The sequence below is a fragment of the Anomaloglossus baeobatrachus genome, chromosome 8 (genome assembly GCF_048569485.1).
Source record: "Anomaloglossus baeobatrachus isolate aAnoBae1 chromosome 8, aAnoBae1.hap1, whole genome shotgun sequence".
NCBI lineage: Eukaryota > Metazoa > Chordata > Amphibia > Anura > Aromobatidae > Anomaloglossus > Anomaloglossus baeobatrachus.
In genome coordinates this window covers 174,227,440-174,251,505 of record NC_134360.1, presented here as the reverse complement: position 1 = coordinate 174,251,505, position 24,066 = coordinate 174,227,440, and the positions used below count along the sequence as shown (strand labels likewise).

At 51.8% G+C, this 24,066-nt stretch overlaps 2 protein-coding genes across 4 annotated transcripts in view; one reads left to right on the top strand and one right to left on the bottom strand.

Annotated features, from left to right (window-relative positions):
- The window catches only part of DBT (dihydrolipoamide branched chain transacylase E2), a 34,925-nt gene extending 27,993 nt beyond the window's left edge, over window positions 1–6,932 (bottom strand). The window contains 3 exon segments of the mRNA XM_075320988.1: window positions 2,037–2,112; window positions 2,371–2,479; window positions 6,845–6,932. Of these exon segments, the coding sequence (XP_075177103.1) occupies window positions 2,037–2,112; window positions 2,371–2,479; window positions 6,845–6,895 (236 nt within the window). The 5' untranslated portion in view covers window positions 6,896–6,932.
- Window positions 6,933–7,426: 494 nt separating this feature from the next.
- The window catches only part of RTCA (RNA 3'-terminal phosphate cyclase), a 68,916-nt gene continuing 52,276 nt past the window's right edge, over window positions 7,427–24,066 (top strand). The window contains exons 1-4 of one of the 3 annotated variants that reach the window (XM_075320986.1): window positions 7,427–7,526; window positions 11,080–11,167; window positions 13,038–13,138; window positions 22,076–22,219. In XM_075320986.1, the coding sequence (XP_075177101.1) occupies window positions 11,117–11,167; window positions 13,038–13,138; window positions 22,076–22,219 (296 nt within the window). In that variant the 5' untranslated portion in view covers window positions 7,427–7,526; window positions 11,080–11,116. Of the gene's footprint in view, window positions 7,527–9,565; window positions 9,658–11,076; window positions 11,168–13,037; window positions 13,139–22,075; window positions 22,220–24,066 lie in introns of those variants that run through there. The other 2 variants (XM_075320987.1, XM_075320985.1) reach the window with 2 other exon arrangements.

The window sequence follows — 24,066 nt, the reverse complement described above, 5'->3', positions numbered from 1 at the left end:
CTCACATACATCAGAAATTTGGGAACAAGAGGTGAGAAAAAAAAAATAAGAAAAATATCAAGAATCCCTTATAGGATTCATATATACTCCAGAGGTGATGGCATAAACGTTAATCGTCCCTGATGTCTTATGTTCCATAATTCTTGTCAGGAACCTTATTCTTGCTTCTAGCTGGACATATAATTTATACATTTGCAAGTACAATGCAAAATGGTATTTTAACCTTTACTAAATCTTTACATGGCATGGAGTGAATAAAGGAAAGGGATACTGACCACCAGGGATGAGTGAATAAATCTGCAGGACCCTGGTCCAGCAGCCACATTCTTGTATTCTTGGGTCACCGAATGGGAGTCCTTGGAACAGCCTCCTTCCTGCCGGTGAAGCGCCCACAGGGTTGGAGGGTTACCCGTCACCGGGCTGCGGTTCTACTCCTGGGTCGCCGCGGTGGCCTCGCCTGCTGGTTCCGTGACCCCGTCGGTGTCAAAGGCTGGGGATGATGGGGTAGTTGTTTGTGAAGCCGCCTGTGGTGCGTGAGCAGTATAAGCCGCCGCTGCGGGTGCTTCTCTCTTTTGGGGCGGGTGTTGACGCAGCTTGGGTGTTTCAGCTCGCCACAGGTAGAGCTAGGCCCCAGGGAGGACGATGGCAGTAGTAGTACTCGCCTATGGCGGAGGGGCGCGATGGTGAGGGCGCTGGCAATGACGGGACAACACAGAGGGTGCAGTTCAAGTTCTCTTTACTAACTGGAGTCACTCTGCCCTTGGTGTGCCACGTCCCACTGTGATGGGCCTCAGCCGATCATGGATACTTTGGAGGTTGAGGCCGGTGTTTCCTTCTGTGCGTCTCGTTTCGATGGTTTCCCTCCACCCAAGCTCCTGGGCCGTGGAACGGGTCACGGGTGCCTTCTGCACTCCTCGCGAACCCTGGGATCCCCCTTCCTTCCCAAGAACCCGGATTGAGCTCACAGCTCCAGACCACACGCCCCAAACTATCCGTGTCTGACCAGACGCTGCTGTGCCCGGAGCTAACTTCTGACTGACTTGTGTCTCTGATGGCTCCTCACTTCTCATGTAGAAGTCCCGCCTCCCAGATTCCTGAACTAGTGGGAAAGAGGTCCCATACCTCATGATCGTCACCCCAGCACCTACCCTAGTCTGGTCCCAGTGGAAGACCTCCCGGGTTGTGTGTTGGATGGGTGTTTTGATGGTGATTACCGGTGATGACCTCCTCCGTATCAGAGATGAGTACTGCACCTCGTGTGAGATGCAGTACCCTGTGGCGCCTGAAGCCTCAGGGGCGCCACACCGGCATCCTTAGCGCTTATTCTGATTGAAGGCCTTGTCGCGGTGTAATGCAGGCATGATGTTGTACCAGACCTACTAATCATAAGAGGCACCAGGAAAGCTGGTAGGTAGGCGGTTCCCAAGGATCCCTTCTGGTGACCATAGTATACGGACATGGCCGCTGTTCCAGGGTTGTGCAAATGGATTTGCTCATGTGTTTACTACAGATAAGCGCAATATTTTTCTTCCAAAGCCTCAAAAATACAACCTTGACAATATACTATAAGGTGCTTTTAAAATATAGATTATGAGGTATATAGTTTTCTCCAGGGTTCTGTCATGTTTTATTGCATGTATCCAAGAAAGGAGAAAAGTCTTGTGTATCCCACCTGTTGTGCTTACCCCACGGCTTGTTGATTCCAATTTATAACTGCAAAAATTGAAGTATTGGCAGGTAGTCTATCAAAGGTGGCTGGTCTCCTAGACAACGAGCGCAGCACTCGCAAGCTCTCTATTAGCGTTTGTAAGCGCTGCCCTGGAAATGACCGCATTGCTGGATTAGGCCATCTTCAGTGCCCCCAAACTATTGTGACGCAGAGGCAAAGCAGCCGCTGCTCACAGCATTAGAGAAAGCACAGTTCAGGCCAACAGGGCAACTATGCCGCAGGTCCAAAGGTCAACCACAAGTCAGGAGGCTGGGGAGTAGTGCGCTCCTGAACATCAATCAAAGAACAACCCCTTACAACAGCTTACCAATCCTTCACTGTCACCTCCCGGATTCCCTCTCCAATGTCTGACAAATTGAACTGTACGATGGAGCCATTCAAAGCTGAAAAATAAAGAGGTCATTAGTGGATCAATGATTACTATGTTAAGGCTTTATGAGGGAAAACATTCATTGGTAATGGGAATATTTTTCTGATAAAAATGTCACACTCAGGAATTTCAGCTTATACCACAACAAAGTACCGTAGATATTATGGCTGCAAGTACAAGGGACTCCTATACTGTCAATCGGAGGGTTGTGCCCGGTGTCCCATAAGTCACATATCACGTTGCTCTTTAATGCCTGACATTTGGTGCTTACCAGAGGCGGATCTGAAGTGTCTGAGTTGCAGGGTCACGGAAGGAGGCTGCTTCTTCCATGACTTCACTAGTAAAAACCGGTTACATAGGATCACTTGTCGAAAACTGGTCTGGAGACGCGAGTTTCCAAGACGGTAATCAATGTCAAAAACATGAAAAATAAGGAAGAAACATAAAACAGCAAAAGGTGAACGTTACAGCACAATCCCGTCCTAATACTGAGTTAGATCATTGATGCATAGTGATCAGAAAGGAGAACCGGACAGAGGCGGGGAATCATTCCTTCCATGGGTAGAAGGTCGCGCATTCAGCCTACAGCTCTCTCCTGACCTCCCATACAAGTGTATGCTCTATTTGGCGGAGCATGCATGTGTTTTCAATACTAAGGGGTACTTAACACGTTGTAACATCGCTACTACTATATCGTCGTGGTCACACTTGTTGTGACGCACATCCGGCACCGGTAGCAACATTGCAATGTGCAAATCCTAGGAGCGATGATGAACGAGCGCAAAACAGTCAAAAATTGCTAATCTGTGTCCCGTCGTTTATTTTCATAATGTCGCTCCTGCTGCAGGTACGATGTTGTTCGTCATTCCTGCAGCACCACACATCGCTATGTGTGACACCGCAGGAACAACAAATATCTCCTTACCTGCATCCGCCGGCTATGCGGAAGGAAGGAGGTGGGCGGGATGATACGTCCCGCTCATCTCCGCCCCTCCGCTTCTATTGGCCGGCCGCTTAGTGACGTCGCGGTGACGCCGAACGCATCTCCCCCTTGAAGGAGGGATTGTTCGGCAGTCACAGCGACGTCGCCGACAAGGTATGTGTGTGTGACGCTGCCGTAGCGATAATGTTCGCTACGGCAGCAATCACCAGATATCGCATGTGCGACGGGGGCGGGTGCTATCGCTCGCCGATGCTAGCAATGTCGCAACATGTAAGGCCCGCCTAAGAGTGTAGTAAACAAAAATACCCCATGTGAATAGAGTGGAGGCTAGACATGCATTCTCTGTCTGATTGCAGGAGACAATGCAGGGCTCAACTTTTTCCAGCAATCACAGAGGTAAAAAAGAAATGGAGATAAATGGGGGAGCCGTTCAACTACACAAGCGGTAGACAATATGACATTACTATAAGTTTACAGCGGAGGCTAAAGCTTCTGTAATTTGTGTCTGACAGCTGGGGCACCAGGTTTTTGCTCCCCGATCTGAGAGTAGCATAATGCAGAGACAGAGACCCTGATTTCAGCGATGTGTCGCTTACTGAGCTGTTTTCTGTCATTTTGATATAATCAATGTTTTCTCTTCTGCAGATCTAGCAGTTATACAGAGCTCATGAATATGCTGGACTACCTGCAGCACGTCAAGTAGTCCTGTAATGATAATCTACTGCTGATTAAACTGTGATTTTATCAAAACTACACTAAGCAGCCCAGTAAGTGACATCGCTGGAATCAGGATCTCTGTCCCTATGTTATGCTTCTCTTAGATTAGGTAGCAAAAACCTGGTGACAGATTCCCTTTAAAAAGCTAAGCCAATGAAAACACAGCTATGGCTGTGAAAAACAGGTGACCGGCAGAGAGAGAGAGAGAAAAAAACCCAACAGATTGCTGATTTAAGAACCTTTCACCAAATTGTTCACGCTGAAGTGGACACACGATGCAATGGCGGCTGCAAAGAGGAATAAAACTGTTTATTTTTTAATATTTTGCCTCTTTATTGTGCAGATACAGCAATCAAAGTATTTGGCACCTAATGAGTGGGTGTCAGATACTTTTCATGGGGGGGTGGGGACTTGTAATACTTCTGCCTGAGGGCAATCCAACTACTGCGTGGGGCCAAACGAAAGATTGCCCGCATTATGTTTTTTTGTGCCACCATCTGCAGCTCCCGTCAGTGCCTGGAGATACGCGCTGGCCACAAGAAGTGGAGCCGTAGGAGATCGTATGGAGAGCAGAGGATTACATCTTTTTTTTTTTTTTTCATTCAACAAAGTGAATGAAATAGGGTGGAAAAGAGGAAATTATAATGAATAAAGGGTGGGAGAGAGGGCATGTAAATACAAAGAGTTGGAGGAGTGGGATATGCACTATTGAGGATGCAGGAGAGTGACAGGTACTGAACTAGGGACCATGAGGATTTTCCAGTGTCAGAGCCGGGAATGGCGGTCACATGGCCACGAATACGCGATATGCAGACTCCCGGCCCAGAATCCGACCAAAGGGGCACAGCCTCACTCAGTGCAAGTGTATGGGGCGAGGATTCCTAAGTCTGTGGTCACACAGAGGGACTGTAGACTTATGCATTTATACCAGAAAAGCCCTTTAAAAGGCGGGTGCGTGTCTATTCAGAGGCACAGTATGGCAGGATTTATTATTATTCAGGAAACATACGTCTACATGTGACTTTTTAATTTCAGGGCAGCGGTGATCAGTCCCAGGTCCAGGAGTTAGGACAATGACATGAAGGTGTGACAAGATGAAGAAAAAGGCTGGAAAGAGAGAAGAAGACGTCAGCGGCAAGTTACTGGATGGAAATATATTCTGTATAGGGATGCATTTACACAGACCACCCGGCGCACTAGACCACCATTATACCAGTATAGGCAGACGTGTATAAACATTAAACGATGAGCACTGAGCGATCTGTCCCATATCACACAGCATCCTCCCTGTGTTATATTAGTGTCCTCTACTTATATATAGAGCGGTTTCTTATTATATAGTATCCTCTATTATGTGTAGCACAGCGCCATCTATCATTTTGCACCTGCAGATGTGCAGCGGAGCACCTGTGTGTTAATCACGTGACCTCTCAAGGGAATCATGTAACATATCACCATACAAGTGCTGGGGTCTCAAACCAGGTAATATGCCCAGGCCCTGCCTATTCTTCATTCGCCCCCAAGAGACCACGCGCCGCCGCCTCCTCGCTGGGGAACGGAGACCACGCGCCGCCGCCTCCTCGCTGGGGGGACGGAGACCACGCGCCGCCGCCTCCTCGCTGGGGGGACGGAGACCACGCGCCGCCGCCTCCTCGCTGGGGGGACGGAGACCACGCGCCGCCGCCTCCTCGCTGGGGGGACGGAGACCACGCGCCGCCTCCTCGCTGGGGGACGGAGACCACGCGCCGCCGCCTCCGCGCTGGGGGACGGAGACCACGCGCCGCCGCCTCCGCGCTGGGGGACGGAGACCACGCGCCGCCGCCTCCGCGCTGGGGGACGGAGACCACGCGCCGCCGCCTCCGCGCTGGGGGACGGAGACCACGCGCCGCCTCCGCGCTGGGGGACGGAGACCACGCGCCGCCTCCGCGCTGGGGGACGGAGACCACGCGCCGCCTCCGCGCTGGGGGACGGAGACCACGCGCCGCCTCCGCGCTGGGGGACGGAGACCACGCGCCGCCTCCGCGCTGGGGGACGGAGACCACGCGCCGCCTCCGCGCTGGGGGACGGAGACCACGCGCCGCCTCCGCGCTGGGGGACGGAGACCACGCGCCGCCTCCGCGCTGGGGGACGGAGACCACGCGCCGCCTCCGCGCTGGGGGACGGAGACCACGCGCCGCCTCCGCGCTGGGGGACGGAGATCACGCGCCGCCTCCTCGCTGGGGGACGGAGACCACGCGCCGCCTCCTCGCTGGGGGACGGAGACCACGCGCCGCCTCCTCGCTGGGGAACGGAGACCACGCGCCGCCTCCTCGCTGGGGAACGGAGACCACGCGCCGCCTCCTCGCTGGGGAACGGAGACCACGCGCCGCCTCCTCGCTGGGGAACGGAGACCACGCGCCGCCTCCTTGCTGGGGGGACGGAGACCACGTGCCGCCACCTCCTCCCTGGGGGGACGGAGACCACGCGCCGCCGCCTCCTCGCTGGGGGGACGGAGACCACGCGCCGCCGCCTCCTCGCTGGGGGGACGGAGAGCACGCGCCGCCTCCTCGCTGGGGGGACGGAGAGCACGTGCCGCCGCCTCCTCGCTGGGGGGACGGAGAGCACGTGCCGCCGCCTCCTCGCTGGGGGGACGGAGAGCACGTGCCGCCGCCTCCTCGCTGGGGGGACGGAGACCACGCGCCACTATCTTACAGGGATAGGTCTTTTCATCAAAGCCAAAAATAACTAGAAAGTTAGAGCCAACCATAAACAGGACGAGCACTCGTAATCCAATACATCTGCAGAATGATCTGAGGTAAAAGGGCAGAAACAGACCGGTGTGCACAGCGGAGTAACCAGGAACATCCAGCAGATGTGATAACTGCTCAGATGAATGGAAAATAGACCCAAATCCCATAGTGACATTGGCAATGTGTGTAACCCCGGGCGCTCAGCAGTGATGGCCCCAGCACAGGTGAGGCTCAATAACACCCGCGCGCTCCAGCGATCACACACAGGACGCCTGGTGCACGGGCTGCACAGCACTGGCAGGGGGCGCTCGGCTGATCCTCCTCACATCTACAATGCACACAGCTGCTGATCTCACCAGGCGGCCGAATGACCGGCTGCAGGTCCTCAGCGCTCTCACAGCCGCCATCTTACCCGGAAACACTAGAAACACCAATCCAGTTAGGAATATGGTGCGGACAGCCAATCAGCAGAGAGTAGCGGAAACAATGTGTCAATGCCAAGGAGAAGGGGGCGGGAGTGAGGTGTGCGAGGCCAGCAACCAATCAGAGTGTCCGCATAAACCACTGCCCGACTGATAGTGATTAGGGCGGAGCTTGCAGATAAATGAGCATGACTGTTACGTCGGTGGGCGGTGTCTCTATCCAATATGTCGCCGTACTGGCTGTGTCAGCCATGTTTTTGGCTATATATGATTGAAAATCTGAAAAACACGTCTGCTGACATTCCGCGGACGTTACACGTTACGTTTCTTGTAATCAGAGACGTTCGTCCATGTTATCAGTAATGTTACCAGCTATTATAACTACACCAAGGCTGTGCGGCGTCCTGTGCTGAGATCGCGGCCGCTCTATAGTGATTAGATTGCGATAGCTAGGTCGCTGCGGCTCAGATGTCATTTCCAGGAATCTCTCCAGAAATAAAACACAGTGCACAGTATCTCTCCGGTAATGAGAGGGTTAACTACCTAACCGGAAGGGGCGGGCACTACAAGTGTCAGGAGCCGGCGGCTGCACTGAGCACTGAGAGGACCGTGAGAAGTGAGAGCAGAGCTGGGTCATAGACTGCAAAGCCTGGGAGGTTGGGTGGAGAGCTGGGCTGAGGGTGCGGAGACGGGCGGTTGGGTGCAGAGCCGGGCTGAGGGTGCGGAGCTGGAAGGTTGGGTGCAAAGCCGGGCTGAGGGTGCGGAGCTGGAAGGTTGGGTTGAGAGCCGGGCTGAGGGTGCGGAGCCGGAAGGTTGGGTGGAGAGCCGGGCTGAGGGTGCGGAGGCGGGAGGTTGGGTGGAGAGCCGGGTTGAGGGTGCGGAGCTGAGAGGATGGGTGCGGAGCCGGGCTGAGGGTGCGGAGCCAGGAGGTTGCATGGAGAGGCGGGCTGAGGGTGCGGAGCTGAGAGGATGGGTGCGGAGCCGGGCTGAGGGTGCGGAGCTGAGAGGATGGGTGCGGAGCCGGGCTGAGGGTGTGGAGCCGGGAGGTTGGGTGGAGAGCCGGGCTGAGGGTGCGGAGCTGAGAGGATGGGTGTGGAGCCGGGCTGAGGGTGCGGAGCTGAGAGGATGGGTGCGGAGCCGGGCTGAGGGTGTGGAGCCGGGAGGTTGGGTGGAGAGCCGGGCTGAGGGTGCGGAGCTGAGAGGATGGGTGTGGAGCCAGGAGGTTGCATGGAGAGGTGGGCTGAGGGTGCGGAGACAGGAGGTTGGGTGGAGAGGCGGGCTGAGGGTGCGGAGCTGAGAGGATGGGTGTGGAGCCGGGCTGAGGGTGCGGAGCCAGGAGGTTGCATGGAGAGGCGGGCTGAGGGTGCGGAGCTGAGAGGATGGGTGAGGAGCCGGGCTGAGGGTGTGGAGCCGGGAGGTTGGGTGCGGAGCTGAGAGGATGGGTGTGGAGCCAGGAGGTTGCATGGAGAGGCGGGCTGAGGGTGCGGAGACGGGAGGTTGGGTGGAGAGGCTGGCTGAGGGTGCGGAGACGGGAGGTTGGGTGGAGAGGCGGGCTGAGGGTGCGGAGCTGAGAGGATGGGTGTGGAGCCAGGAGGTTGCATGGAGAGGCGGGCTGAGGGTGCGGAGACGGGAGGTTGGGTGGAGAGGCGGGCTGAGGGTGCGGAGACGGGAGGTTGGGTGGAGAGGCGGGCTGAGGGTGCGGAGACGGGAGGTTGGGTGGAGAGGTGGGCTGAGGGTGCGGAGACGGGAGGTTGGGTGGAGAGGCGGGCTGAGGGTGCGGAGACGGGAGGTTGGGTGGAGAGGCGGGCTGAGGGTGCGGAGACGGGAGGTTGGGTGGAGAGGCGGGCTGAGGGTGCGGAGACGGGAGGTTGGGTGGAGAGGCGGGCTGAGGGTGCGGAGACGGGAGGTTGGGTGGAGAGGCGGGCTGAGGGTGCGGAGACGGGAGGGTGGGTGGAGAGGCGGGCTGAGGGTGCGGAGACGGGAGGGTGGGTGGAGAGGCGGGCTGAGGGTGCGGAGGCGGGAGGTTGGGTGCAGAGCTGGGCTGAGGGTGCGGAGGCGGGAGGTTGGGTGCAGAGCCGGGCTGAGGGTGCGGAGGCGGGAGGTTGGGTGCAGAGCCGGGCTGAGGGTGCGGAGGCGGGAGGTTGGGTGCAGAGCCGGGCTGAGGGTGCGGAGGCGGGAGGTTGGGTGCAGAGCCGGGCTGAGGGTGCGGAGGCGGGAGGTTGGGTGCAGAGCCGGGCTGAGGGTGCGGAGGCGGGAGGTTGGGTGCAGAGCCGGGCTGAGGGTGCGGAGGCGGGAGGTTGGGTGCAGAGCCGGGCTGAGGGTGCGGAGGCGGGAGGTTGGGTGCAGAGCCGGGCTGAGGGTGCGGAGGCGGGAGGTTGGGTGCAGAGCCGGGCTGAGGGTGCGGAGGCGGGAGGTTGGGTGCAGAGCCGGGCTGAGGGTGCGGAGCTGGGAGGTTGGGTGCAGAGCCGGGCTGAGGGTGCGGAGCTGGGAGGTTGGGTGCAGAGCCGGAAGCATCGAGTGCATAATCTGGAGGCTTGGGTGCGGAGCTGGGAGGCTGGTGCGGAGCTGAGAAGTGGTGATGGTGGCCATTGTGCATATCCCTCCCTGTATGCATGAGTGTATACGAGATTATATTGTCTGTAGGCTCTTGGAAAACTACAACTGACAGCAATGGCTGTACAAGTATATACTACTAAAGGTGTTGTCCGCTACCGGTCCCCTCCTTACATAGCCTCTCATATAGAGAGGTGTGTATAGATGAGAGGACTCCTGGACCTGCAGCGTTGTCAGCACTGTGTCTCGAAGCACACGGTTGTTATGTGACCACTGCAGACAATCGGCTGTCACTGATGGGTTGCAGAGTTCTGTCAGACAAAACTGAAGGCTGCAGCTTATTAAAGGGAACCTGTCACCAGATTTTTCCCTATTTAAACCAAAAATATCCCCTTCTGCAGCTCCTGGGCTGCATTCTATGAAGGTGCACCTTGTTGCTGGCCCCCTTTTCAGACCTCCAAAACAACTTTATAAAATATTACCTTTTCGTATGCAAATTAGTTTGGTTGGACAGATGGGCGGGCTCTATTTCGCCTTCTGTCCCCCCTCCTGCTGCTGTTCACCGTCCCCCAGTCTTGATTTGCATGGATGATGACGGCCCCGTCATCCACGTTGATGCCGAAGTCTCGCGCAGGTGGAGAGGCCACTATCGCGGGCCTGAGCAGAAACTATCCCTCTCGCGCGCCGGTGATGTTATTGCGAAGGTACGAGATTATGGGTGGCGCTGTGCATGACCTCACCAGCGTCATCCTACTACCCGCCCATAATCTCGAGCCCATCTGGCCTACCAAACTAATTTACATACGAAAAGGTAATCTTTTATAAAGTTGTTTTGGAGGTCTGAAAAGGGGGCCAGCAACAAGGTGCACCTTCATAGACTGCAGCCCAGGAGCTGCAGAAGGGGATAGTTTTGGTTTAATAGGAAAAAATCTGGTGACAGGTTCCCTTTAAAGGTTGCTGATTGTCTGCGGTGCTCACAGGGTCGGCTCCAGGCTTTTGTGAGCCCCGGGTGAAAGAGTCTGTTGGCCCCATGCACATGCAGACACGGACTTACACAGATGCGTATATACACAGTTGAAGACAAATTCATAAAAATACATATAAATATACACAGTCATGTACACTGACGTACACACACACACACACACACACACACACACACTAGAGCTATTTAATATGGTGAAGCCAGCAGCAAACCTAGCTCACCTCTTGTTTCCTGTCCTGCTCCGGTGGGCATGTGGCTGTGCACACTGCACTGCGTGATGGCTGTCACTAACAGATGTGGCCATGCACGGTGTACACAGACTGCTGTAGATACATCACTTGGAAGGCTGGGAGCATACACATTACTGTGATGGGTGCATACAGCTCTGAGGGGTATACAGTACCTGGGTGGGGAGACATACAGCCCCTGGATGGACATACAGCATGAAGGTGGGGGGGGACATACATCACTGTGGTGGGGGGGGCATAATTCTCTGGGGCTTTTGTTCTTTAGTTGTGCCGTGGCTCAGGCTGCCGTGCAGTCACAACATTGCAGGACCAGCTCAGACAGTGATACCCCTGTGTTATTTCATTGTATTCCCTTTTTCATGGTGCTCTTGTTACCTCAGCAGATACTCATCTGAAGCATCAGTGACAAATCCTAGGACGATGGCAGAAGAGGGTGGACCTGTGGATGTTGATGGCAGCATTATGGAGGGGGTGAGGGAGCGCTTCATAATTCTCATAGTCACGGACAGAACTTAGTTTTGTTTTGATTTAAAATTAGAGTCAAGTTCCCCCTCGTACACTGATGACAAAGTATTATAGGGGGGGGGTTAAAGAGACCCAGTATTTAAACTGCATGTGTCATTTTATAAAAGTTTTTATATAAAGCTGTGCTCAAAAGTAACATCCTCACCTGTGACCTGTTTACTTGTAATCAGTGTGCGCGTAAGCGCTGAGTGAGTTTCTGGAATCCAGACAGACTCTCTCATCCAGCCACTGACGTTTTTGGATTGTGAGTCATGGGGAAAGCAAAAGAATTGTCAACGGATCTACGGGAAAAGATAGTTGAACTTTATAAAACAGGAAAGGGATACAAAAAGATATCCAAGTAATTGATAATGTCAGTCAGCAGTGTTCAAACTGTGATTAACAAATGGAAAATCAGGGGCTCTGTAAAAACCAAACTACGATCAGGTAGACTAGCAAAAATTTCGTCCACAACTGCCAGGAAAATTGTACGGGATACAAAGAAAAACCCACAAATAACATCAGCTGAAATACAGGGCTTCCTCAACTAGCGGTGGGGCTGTTTTCAAGATGCACAATAAGGGGGCACTTGAAGAAAAATAGGCTGCATGGTCAAGTCGCCAGAAAAAAGCCGTTACTGTGCAAATGCCACAAAGTATCTCACTTACAATACGCCAAACAGCACAGAGACAAGCCTCCAAACATCTGAAACAAGGTAATTTGGAGTGATGAGACCAAAATTGAACTTTTTGGCCACAACCATAAATGTTACATTAGGAGAGGTGTTTAGCAAGACCTGTGATGAAAGGAACACCATTCCTACTGTAAAGCACGGAGGTGGATCGCTGAGGATGTGTAAGCTACAAAGGCACAAGAAACTTTGTCAAAGTTGAAGGAAAGATGAATGCAGCACATTAGCAGCAAATACTGGAGGCAAATTTGCTCTCATCTGTCTAGAAGCTGCGCATGGGACGTACATGGACGTTCCAACATAACAACGATCCAAAACACAAGGCCAAGGTGACCTGTCATTGGCTACAGCAGAGCAAAGTGAAGGTTCTGGAGTGGCCATCTCAGTCTCCTGACCTCAATATCATGGAGCCACTCTGGGGAGAATTCAAGTGCGCAGTTCATGCAAGAAAGCCCAGGAATTTACAGGAACTGGAGGCTTTTTGCCAAGAAGAATGGGCAGCTTTACCATCTGTGAAATAGAGCCACATCCACAACTACCACAAAACACTTCAAGCTGTCATGAGATGTTAGAAGAGGCAATGCACGGGTATTAAGAACTGGGGTGTGTGAACTTTTGATCAGGGTCATTTGGATGTTTTTGGTTCTCATTATGATTTACAAAGAGAAAACACAGTAGTTTGGCACTAAATGGCTTCACCCAAACACTCACCATGAGTGGGAAAAGATTTTGTGTTGTCATTCATATTCTCTAAAAAAGGCGAAGAAAGCAAAACTGTATAACATACATTGCTTATTATTCCTAATTGGTTAGAGCCCAGGTCCTGAGACCCCTCACCCATCGATCAAAACGCAGGTCTGAAATGTGCAACTCCTGCAAGAGCCTTGTGTACAGGCATCGATCATATGCGTTCGATAGTAAGTCTGTGGGTCTGTACCTTCACTCTGAGCGGTTTATGGATCCATGGACTTACTATTGAGCCTCACCAACTCCTCTCAGGTGGGAACTGCGCTCTTCACAGCTATGTCCCTATCTGCTCGATTAACGGTAACATGATTCTTTCTGGAGGCAGACCTCTGATGATAGCTCACATACTATTTTTTAAAAATTTTTTTTTTTTTCCTTGTCTGAATCGTTCTGTTATAGGGAGGTCAGATCCTGCGTATCTGCACTTCTCTGAGCTGTCTTCTGGGTATTCGAGTCCGAGTGTCAAAGATCCGAGCAGGCCGAAGCACACCGGGATTAAGGTGCATCTTATTATTTTATTTTTTTTGGAAAAAGACTAAAAATGATGGCCTATAAGTAATCAATGACTGATCGGTAGGGGATGCGACCCTCTGCACAACGGCCAATCTGCTGTTGTCGGGGCCGGCTGGAACGGCTCAAGTTGAGGAGATGCACAGCTCTGACAATATCTAGTTAATGCACATCGTCCCCAAAATTGATTAGAATAGGATGTGGATATACAGTACCCAGCTGCAAAACTCTACAGCTGAAGGAGCTGTACTGTGCGGCTCAACAACTGAGCAGTTCTGGCAGACCCCGGGAACACCTGATCGGCAGGCGCAACCACCCCCCACCACGATCAGACACTGGTGGCCTATTCTAAGTATAAGCAATCAATGTTAAAATAATAAATATATATATATTATATTATATTATATTATATTATATTATATTATATGTGTGGTAGAGCCACTCTCTCAGCAGTAGGGGATGGATGCAGGAACACCTCACGTGTCGATTTCACCTGGTTTATTATCAGCAGCCACAATCCATTTACAAAAACAGAACTGCTTCCTCCAGCACAGGAAGTTACAGAGCACCCTGAGTGTGTCCAGAGGCCTGGCTTTTACCTCTGGGACCACACCCCGAGGTGGATATATGGTGAACAGCCATCCCACCCATCTCTTTAGCTGTCCACAACAAACCCGGCCCAGGTAATACAAATTAACCCTCTCAGCACCTAATGTGCTGGCGTACTACATCTGGGTCCACATCACTGATTGCAGCAGTCGCAGCGACACATCTCCCCTCGTGTACATCACCAGTGATCACATCACAGAAATTATATATATATATATATCTCCCTCCCCCTCTCTTCCACATTTGTTGTGGTCCAGGTAGGGAGTTTCATCCCTTATTTTCTTTATGCATGTGACATGATTAGAGGGTTATTCCCAAAATCAGTATATAGTCTTGCAATGATGTACACATTTATTAATTTGCGTTGATATATCTCCTTTTTAAATCTGCCCCATTTTCAAGATATCAACCCCCACCAAAGAATGGGCTCTGTTTACCATCCAGTTATTAGACCTGTTGTGCTGTAGATCCTTTGCTCCTGATCAATCATGCACAGGCAGTATCTCCTAGATAGCTTCCCGCCAGTATAGCTCAGCTCTACCGCCACTTCTGTCATATGTATTCAGTCTGTGTAGCTTCTATGCTTTTGTACACTACCTCGCCTGACACAGCTTATCTTCTGCCATCTACATCAGTATAAACTGAAAAATAAGGAGCGCTGATAGTGTAATACCAACAGATCAGTGAGGTAGATCAGGAAAAATACACTCACCTGAAAAGGTTGTGAGATAGTCACAACCACTGATAGAGCATAGGATGAAGGCGTCTGCTGCAGCCCCACAAGGATGTGCATACAAATCAGAGTGAAGAGGGGGTTAATGCCGCGCATCAGCCAAAATGAAGATGTAGCACGTTGATGTTATAAACGTATTCTTTTATTCCATCGGTCTACGCGTTTCAAGGATATACCTCTTCTTCAGGACCAGTGCTATATTGACCAGATACTATGTTGATGCACTGGTCCTGAAGAAGAGGTATATCATTGAAACGCGTAGACCGATGGAATAAAAGAATACGTTTATAACATCAACGTGCTACATCTTCATTTTGGCTGATGCGTGGCATTAACCCCCTCTTCACTCTGATTTGTCTCTACATCAGTATAGCTGATGTGCGCAACTGTCCTACATTCCTCCAAAATGGAGCTTTGTAATAACTTGGCTCAGCACATCGGTCACAAGCATTGCTGACCTTTGCTGGATGCCTGCAACAGACAGCGCAGAGATGTAAAACTGCAAATGCTGCTCTATTGATGCATAGGGAAGAAGATAAAATTGGTCAGAGTTATATACATGGCTATATAATGCACAGAAGACTAGAGTGACTTCTATTCAATGATGATGTGCCAATTTATATCTGGTGGATGCAGCAGAGTCATTAACTCAATGGGGATAGTCACTAAAGGCCCTGTCACACACAGATAAATCTGCGGCAGATCTGTGGTTGCAGTGAAATTGTGGACAATCAGTGCCAGGTTTGTGGCTGTGTACAAATGGAACAATATGTCCATGATTTCACTGCAACCACAGATCTGCCAAAGATTTATCTGTGTGACAGGGCGTTAACACACGAGTTGGATGGGTCTGCAGCACTGAGGAGGAGCAGGGTGCTGCTGAGAAATGTAGTTTTAGCAGTGTAAAAGACTGCCCATTCAGCTATATGAAACTTCTTGCACAGAATGGCAGAAATAAATGGAAAAAAAGACACAAAGGTACAAGAAAGAACTTTGTTGGGATTAGTTAGTATATTAACATTGAGTATGTATTTACTGTGCTTTGTAATAAATAATATAATTGGTGGAATAACCTTTTAAAGGTCTGACTGACAGGTTGTTTATTAGCGGTCTTCCTTTTCTTTCTCTGCATCTGATGTGCTGTAGAAGGGAATTAGCTTAGCTAATTAACTGAACTAGCCACGTGTTGACGTTATTAGACATGTGCCTATATAGAAATGAGGAGGAAGATTTATGTCTGGGTCAAAAACTTCATAGGAGAGGAGTTTCCAGCACCAGGACAGGGATGATCAAATAAGACAATCTGCTTTGATGTAGATTAAATTTCTTTTTCGCTCCTAATTGGGAGACCCAGACAGTGGGTGTATAGCTACTGCCTCTGGAGGCCGCACAAAGAACTACACTTAAAAGTGTAAGGCCCCTCCCCTTCTGGCTATACACCCTCCCGTAGGAGTACGGATTCCTCAGTTTTAGCTTTGTGCGCAGGAGGTCAGACACGCACGCATAGCTCCATTGTTTTTAGTCAGCAGCAGCTGCTGACTATGTCGGATGGAAGAAAAGAGGGCCCATATAGGGCTCCCAGCATGCTCCCTTCTCACCCCACTGTATGTCGGAGGTGTTTGTAAGGTTGAGGTACCCATTGCGGGTACGGCGGCAGGAGCCCACATGCTGATTCCTTCCCCATCCCTTTTTACAGGGCTCTGGGTGAAGTGGGATTTACTGGTCTCCAGGCACTGAGACCGTGCTCCATCTACAGCCCCTGGAGAAGATGCTGGATGGAGCGGAGTACATCAGGGACATGGCCCTGCTTCCTCAAGGTACTCTGTGTCCCCGTGCATTTGGCGCTCACACCGCAGCATGCTGGGTGTTGTAGTGCGCCGGGGGACATCAGCGCTACGGCGCTTGTGCCATGGCCTCATTCAGCTTCGCTGAAGCAGGCACACTTATGGGAATCGGTCGCGCCGGCCGCTGGGACTGCGGCGCGGCTGGCACTTGTGGTGCGCCGGGAACTTCAGCGCGGCCCGCGCTTTTACGGCGGCCGCGCTGATAACTCGAGTCCCCGGCTTTTGCGGCCTGCTTCCGTTCGTTCCCGCCCCCAGACCTGCCAGTCAGGAGAGGGGCGGGACGCTGGCCAGTGCATCAGCGCCGAGGGCTGGAGTCGTTTTTACATACTCCAGCCCTCACAATCGGCACAGAGGGGACACTGTTTCCCGCACTTCTGTTTGGGAACTCCCACGGACCGCCCCTCTCCACAGACGCCGGCAGCCATTCCTGCTGACACGCTGAGCTGCAGAGGGGAGCCGGGGAGACCCAGACAAGGAATTCTGCGCCTCTTACCCGCTATTCAGCGGGCGGTAAGCAGCCCTCAGGGCTCACCCCCTCTTGTGCCAGTAGTATTCTTAGTATTTTGTTTCTACAAATACTTGGTATTACATAGCGCTGGTCGCCCTTTGGCTATAGACTCTCTCACATTGCAGAGAGCCAGCAGCATGTCGTCCGTAAAACGCAAGGGTGCCAAGGCACAGACATTATATGCTTCCTGCACCGCATGTGGGACTTTTCTACCAGCAGGCTCCACGGACCCCCATTGTGTGCAGTGCTCGGCCCCTGCGGCGCTTGCACAGTCGGGACCTCTGCTGGACGTGACCCAGGGTGTACCACCTGTGAATGCTGTCCAGGTGACAGGAACTGAGTTTGCAGCTTTTGCTGACAGAATGTCTCTCACTATGTCACAAATTCTTGACACATTGCGAGCTAGGCCTGTACTTCAGGCCACGGACACTGTGCAATCATTGCCCCCTGGTCCCCCTCAGCTCCAAGCTCCGGGACGGGCATATACACCTCAGGGTGAAGACTCTGACTCGGACGATGGCCCCGGGCAGCCTAAGCGGGCTCGCTATGACGGGCCTTCACATTCATCTCAATGGTCAGGATCCCAGCGAGATGAATCTATGGGTGATGAGGCGGACGTAACTGATCAGGATTCTGATCCTGGGACCGCTCTCAATCTAGATACACCAGATGGTGACGCCATAGTTAATGATCTTATATTTAACATCAATAAGATGTTAAATATTTCCCCACCAGCTCCTCTTGTAGAGGAGTCAGCTTCGCAGCACGAGAGAATCCATTTCAGATACCCTAAGCGTACATTAAGCACTTTTCTGGACCACGCTGACTTTAGAGACGCAATCCAGAAACCCCACGCTTATCCTGAAAGGCGTTTTCCTAAACGGCTTAAAGATACACGCTACCCTTTTCCCCCTGAGGTGGTCAAGGGTTGGACCCAGTGTCCAAAAGTGGATCCTCCAATTTCCAGGCTTGCAGCTAGATCCTTGGTTGCAGTTGAAGATGGAGCGGCACTTAAAGATGCCACTGACAGGCAGATGGAGCTCTGGCTGAAATCCATCTATGAAGCGATTGGAGCGTCATTAGCGCCTTCTTTTGCGGCCGTATGGGCACTCCAAGCTATCTCAGCCGGGCTTGCGCGAGTCGACTCAGTCACACGTGCATTTGCCCCGCAGGTAGCACCATTGACCTCGCAAATGGCGGCATTCGCGTCGTACGCGATTAATGCTGTTCTTGACGCTACAAGCCGCACGGCAGTGGCGTCAGCCAACTCCGTTGTTTTGCGTAGGGCCCTGTGGTTGAGACATTGGAAAGCAGATTCTCATTCCAAGAAGTGCTTAACCAATTTGCCTTTTTCTCGTGACCGATTGTTTGGAGAGCGTTTGGATGAAATCATCAAACACTCCAAGGGTAAGGACTCATCCTTACCGCAACACAGACAAAACAAACCCCAACAGAGGAAGGGTCAGTCTGGTTATCGGTCCTTTCGAGGACCGGGCAGGTCCCAATTCGCCTCGTCAAAAACGACTCAAAAAGACCAGAGACGCTCAGATTCTTGGAGGTCTCAGTCACGCCCAAAAAGGACAGCCGGAGGAACCGTTGCCAAGACGGCGTCCTCCTGACTTGCGGTCTCCGATTTCCACACCCGCGGTCGGTGGGAGGCTTTCCCACTTTGGCGACATTTGGCTGTCACGCGTCAAAGACCGTTGGGTGAGGGATATTCTGTCTCACGGGTACAGGATAGAGTTCAGTTCTCGTCCGCCAACTCGTTTCTTCAGAACTTCTCCACCACCAGACCGAGCCGATGCTCTGTTGCAGGCGGTGGCCGCTCTAAAGGCGGAAGGAGTGGTGACCTCCGTCCCTCTTCAGGAACAAGGTCACGGTTTTTACTCCAATCTGTTTGTGGTCCCAAAAAAGGACGGATCGTATCGACCCGTCCTGGATCTAAAGTTGCTCAACAGACACGTAAAAGTCAGGAGGTTCTGGATGGAATCCCTACGCTCCGTCATAGCCTCAATGTCTCAAGGAGATTTTCTAGCATCAATAGAATCAAAGATGCGTATCTCCACGTGCCGATTGCACCAGAGCATCAGCGTTTCCTACGCTTCGTCATACACGACGAACACCTACAGTTCGTAGCGTTACCTTTCGGTCTGGCAACAGCCCCCCGGGTCTTCACCAAAGTCATGGCAGCAGTAGTAGCTGTTCTGCACTCGCAGGGTCACTCGGTCATCCCGTATCTAGACGACCTGCTTATAAAGGCACCCTCTCAAGAGGCATGCCAACACAGTCTGAAGGTGGCACTAGACACTCTCCAGAGTTTCGGGTGGATTATCAACTTTCCAAAGTCTCATCTAACCCCGACCCAATCTCTGACTTATCTTGGCATGGAGTTTCATACTCTCTCAGCGATAGTGAGGCTTCCACTGGACAAGCAGTGCTCGCTACGGACTGGAGTGCAATCTCTCCTTCAGAGCCAGTCGCACTCACTGAGGCGCCTCATGCATTTCCTAGGAAAGATGGTAGCAGCAATGGAGGCAGTCCCGTTCGCGCAGTTTCATCTGCGCCCTCTACAATGGGACATTCTACGCCAATGGGATGGGAAATCGACGTCCCTCGACAGGACTGTCTCCCTCTCTCAAACTGCCAAGGACTCTCTGCGTTGGTGGCTTCTCCCCACCTCATTGTCACAGGGAAAGTCGTTCCTTCCCCCGTCCTGGGCAGTGGTCACGACGGATGCGAGCCTATCAGGGTGGGGAGCGGTGTTTCTCCACCACAGGGCTCAGGGGACGTGGACTCAGAAAGAGTCCACCCTGCAGATCAATGTTCTGGAAATCAGAGCAATCTATCTTGCCCTGCGAGCCTTCCAACAATGGCTGGAAGGCAAGCAGATTCGGATTCAGTCGGACAATTCCACGGCGGTGGCGTACATCAACCACCAAGGGGGAACACGCAGTCGCCAAGCTTTTCAAGAAGTCCAGCGGATTTTGACGTGGGTGGAAAGCAGAGCGTCCACCATATCCGCAGTTCACATCCCAGGCGTGGAAAACTGGGAAGCAGACTTTCTCAGTCGCCAGGGCATGGACGCAGGAGAATGGTCCCTTCACCCGGACGTGTTTCAACAGATCTGTTGCCGCTGGGGGACGCCGGACGTCGATCTGATGGCGTCACGGCACAACAACAAGGTCCCAATTTTCATGGCACGGTCTCACGATCACCGAGCGCTGGCGGCAGACGCCTTGGTTCAGGATTGGTCGCAATTCCGACTCCCCTATGTGTTCCCACCTCTAGCATTGTTACCCAGAGTTCTCCGGAAAATCAAGTCCGACTGCCATCGAGCCATACTCGTCGCTCCAGATTGGCCAAGAAGGTCGTGGTACCCGGATCTGTGGCATCTCACGGTAGGCCAACCGTGGACACTACCAAACCGTCCAGATTTGCTGTCTCAAGGGCCGTTTTTCCATCTGAATTCTGCGGCCCTGAACCTGACTGTGTGGCCATTGAGTCCTGGATCCTAGCGGCCTCAGGTTTATCTCATGAAGTTGTTGCCACAATGAGACAGGCTAGAAAACCATCCTCAGCTAAGATCTATCACAGGACGTGGAAGATATTCTTAGCGTGGTGCTTGGCTCAAGGGTTTTCTCCCTGGCCATTTGCATTGCCAATTTTTCTTTCCTTCCTGCAGTCTGGGTTGGAAAAAGGTTTGTCGCTTAGCTCGCTTAAGGGTCAAGTCTCCGCGCTATCCGTATTCTTTCAGAAGCGCTTGGCACGGCTTTCTAAAGTACGCACTTTTCTCCAAGGAGTTTGTCATATCGTTCCTCCTTACAAACGGCCATTGGAACCCTGGGATCTGAACAAGGTTCTCATTGCTCTCCAGAAGCCGCCTTTCGAGCCGTTGAAAGAGGTTTCCCTTTCTCGGCTTTCACAAAAAGTAGTTTTTCTTGTGGCGGTCACGTCTCTTCGAAGAGTGTCCGAGCTAGCGGCGTTATCTTGCAAATCTCCCTTCCTGGTGTTTCACCAAGACAAGGTAGTACTGCGTCCAATTCCGGAGTTTTCTCCCAAGGTGGTTTCTTCCTTTCATCTCAATCAGGATATCACTTTGCCATCTTTGTGTCCGCATCCAGTTCACCAATTTGAAAAGGGTTTACATCTGTTGGACCTGGTGAGAGCACTCAGGATTTACATTTCTCGCACGGCGCCTCTACGCCGTTCTGATGCGCTCTTTGTCCTAGTCGCTGGTCAGCATAAGGGATCGCAAGCTTCCAAATCCACCCTTGCGCGGTGGATCAAGGAACCAATTCTTCACACATACCGTTCTGCTGGGCTTCCGATTCCATCTGGACTGAAGGCCCATTCTACCAGAGCCGTGGGTGCGTCCTGGGCATTGCGGCATCAGGCTACGGCTCAGCAAGTGTGCCAGGCGGCTACCTGGTCGAGTCTGCACACGTTTACCAAACACTATCAAGTGCATACCTACGCTTCGGCAGATGCCAGCCTAGGTAGACAGGTCCTTCAGGCGGCGGTGGCCCACCTGTAGGAAGAGGCTGTCTGACAGCCCGTTCATGTGGTATCTTTTTACCCACCCAGGGACTGCTTTTGGACGTCCCACTGTCTGGGTCTCCCAATTAGGAGCGAAAAAGAAGGGAATTTTGTTTACTTACCGTAAATTCCTTTTCTTCTAGCTCCAATTGGGAGACCCAGCACCCGCCCTATTTGTTCTTAGGGTTTCGTTTTTCGGGTGCACATGTTGTTCATGTTGTTTCTTAAGTTCTCCGATCTTGTTATCGGATTGAATTTGTCTTTGAAACTGTTATTGGCTTTCCTCCTCCTTGCTTTGGTACTAAAACTGAGGAATCCGTACTCCTACGGGAGGGTGTATAGCCAGAAGGGGAGGGGCCTTACACTTTTAAGTGTAGTTCTTTGTGCGGCCTCCAGAGGCAGTAGCTATACACCCACTGTCTGGGTCTCCCAATTGGAGCTAGAAGAAAAGGAATTTACGGTAAGTAAACAAAATTCCCTTCTTTTACATTTTAATTGCAGTAAATAATTTTTCTCCCATTGGTCAATCCCTTTTAAGATACTGTAAAATTGTATTCTGTAATGTTAGTTCTCTTTAAGAACCTTCAGTGCAGTGGCATGAATAGCACCCATTCCCACCTCCTTAGCATTGATTGCAGAGGGATACTGGCTAAGGTATATCTCTTTCCATATTTATTGATTGTCCAATTTTTCATAGGCCACAACATTTATCAGGACTGGAGACTGTGCGAGATTTGTGTGCCGGCCAATTGGAAAATGCTGCAATAGGATCTACAGAAATAAACTTTATCCCGGGAAGAATAAAAGGAGGATCTCTGATCGCTGATACAAAAACTGCCGGGTTAGTAAGCAAATTCACTTTTTTTTTTTATTTTTTTTTTTTTATTTTCTTAATGCTCAGTGTTTGTATTAAATAATTCCAAAATGTTTTCCAAACTTTTATTAAAGTAATTGGACTTAATTCTTAAAGGGGATCTGTTAGCAGATTTTACAATACAACCTGCATCAATTATTGCCTAGAGCTCTCAGATCTGATATACTTCCTCTAAAAGTATTACTCCAGCATTTTTCGCTTTGTGTTTTTTTTTTTTTTTGTTTTTTTTTCCGTTTTTTATTATTAATGCATTGCTGCAGGGAAGCTTTAAAGGGAACCTGTCAGGTCCTGTATGCACCTAGAACCACGAACAGTTCTGGGTGCATATTGCTATTCCCTGTCTAGCAGTCCCAGCCCATAGTAGCATATATAAAGAGGTCTATAGAAAAAGTATTTCTAAAGATCCTTTGATATGCTAATGAGCTCGGGGACTAGTCACAAGGGCATTAGTTCCTGCACTCATTCTGCACCACCTCTCAACGCCAGGCTTGGGGGTCAGTGCGCATGATCAGAAGTCCCGGACTTTCACTCATGCACACTACACCAGTTTGAAGCCAGGACACTTTACACACAGCTTAACCCCTTCACGACCGGCCGATTTTTCGCTTTCCGTTTTTTTTTTTTTCACCATTCTTTTTTTGAATGACTTAACTTTTTTTTTTTTATTTTTCAAACGGAAAACTGCAAAAAAAATTCCAAATGCAAAAAAATTGCAAAAAAAGTGCGATAGCACTATTTTCTTTGTCGCTCCATTGGGAGACCCAGACAATTGGGGTGTATAGCTTCTGCCTCCGGAGGCCACACAAAGTATTACACTTTAAAAAGTGTAACCCCTCCCCTCTGCCTATACAACCTCCCGTGGATCACGGGCTCCTCAGTTTTATGCTTTGTGTGGAAGGAGGCACACATCCACTCATGCATTCTCAACTTAGTTATGTCGGTTGGAAGAAAAGAGGGCCCCCACGGGGCCCCCGGCATGTTCCCTTCTCACCCCACTACGTCGGCGGTGTTGTTAAGGTTGAAGTACCCATTGCGGGTACAGAGGCTGGAGCCACATGCCGTCTCCTTCACCATCCCTTAAGCGGCTCTGGGAGAAGTGGGATCCTAAGCGGTCATCCATTTACTGGGACCGTGCTCCATCCGCAGCCCCTGTGGGAACCTGCCGGGCCGGAGCCTCTTCAACCTCAGGGACCGGGCCCTGCAACTCAAAGGTACTCTGTGTCCCCATAGGGGACTGTGCAGGGAGCGCACCTTCTTCCCGGAAGCCGCGGCGGCTGCTAAATTCAGGAGGCCGGTGGACTTCCGCGCCGACCGTGCCTGCTTGTCGGGTGCGGTCTCAAATTTAGTCCCCGGCTTCATCGCGGCCTAGTCGCAAAAATCCCGCCCCCGGGCCTGCCTGTCAGGGGTAAGGGCGGGATTACCGACCTGACGTCGGATGTGAGGGCTGGAGCATCCTGCATGTTTCCTCCCCCCTCACTGATCACTGTGGGGACCCCAGATTCCCGCACTTTTGCTGGCGCCGCCCACGGCTCCACTCCTCCCCTGAGAGCTCTGGCAGCCATTTGGCATTCTGCCGGTGGAGGATTCTCAGTGAACAGCTCTGCAGCTCCGGGGGATCCAAGGCAGGGAATCTGGAGGACACACTCCGCTCGTTAGCGGTCGGTAAGCCACACCGGTCACCCGATGCTGGTCCCCCTAGGGTGCCGGATTAGATACGTATATATCTATATCTATCTGTTCGGTGGGCTGTATACCCCTTTCCCATATACCCTCAGTGATCACTCTCCTAGGAGACAACAGCATGTCGTCCACAA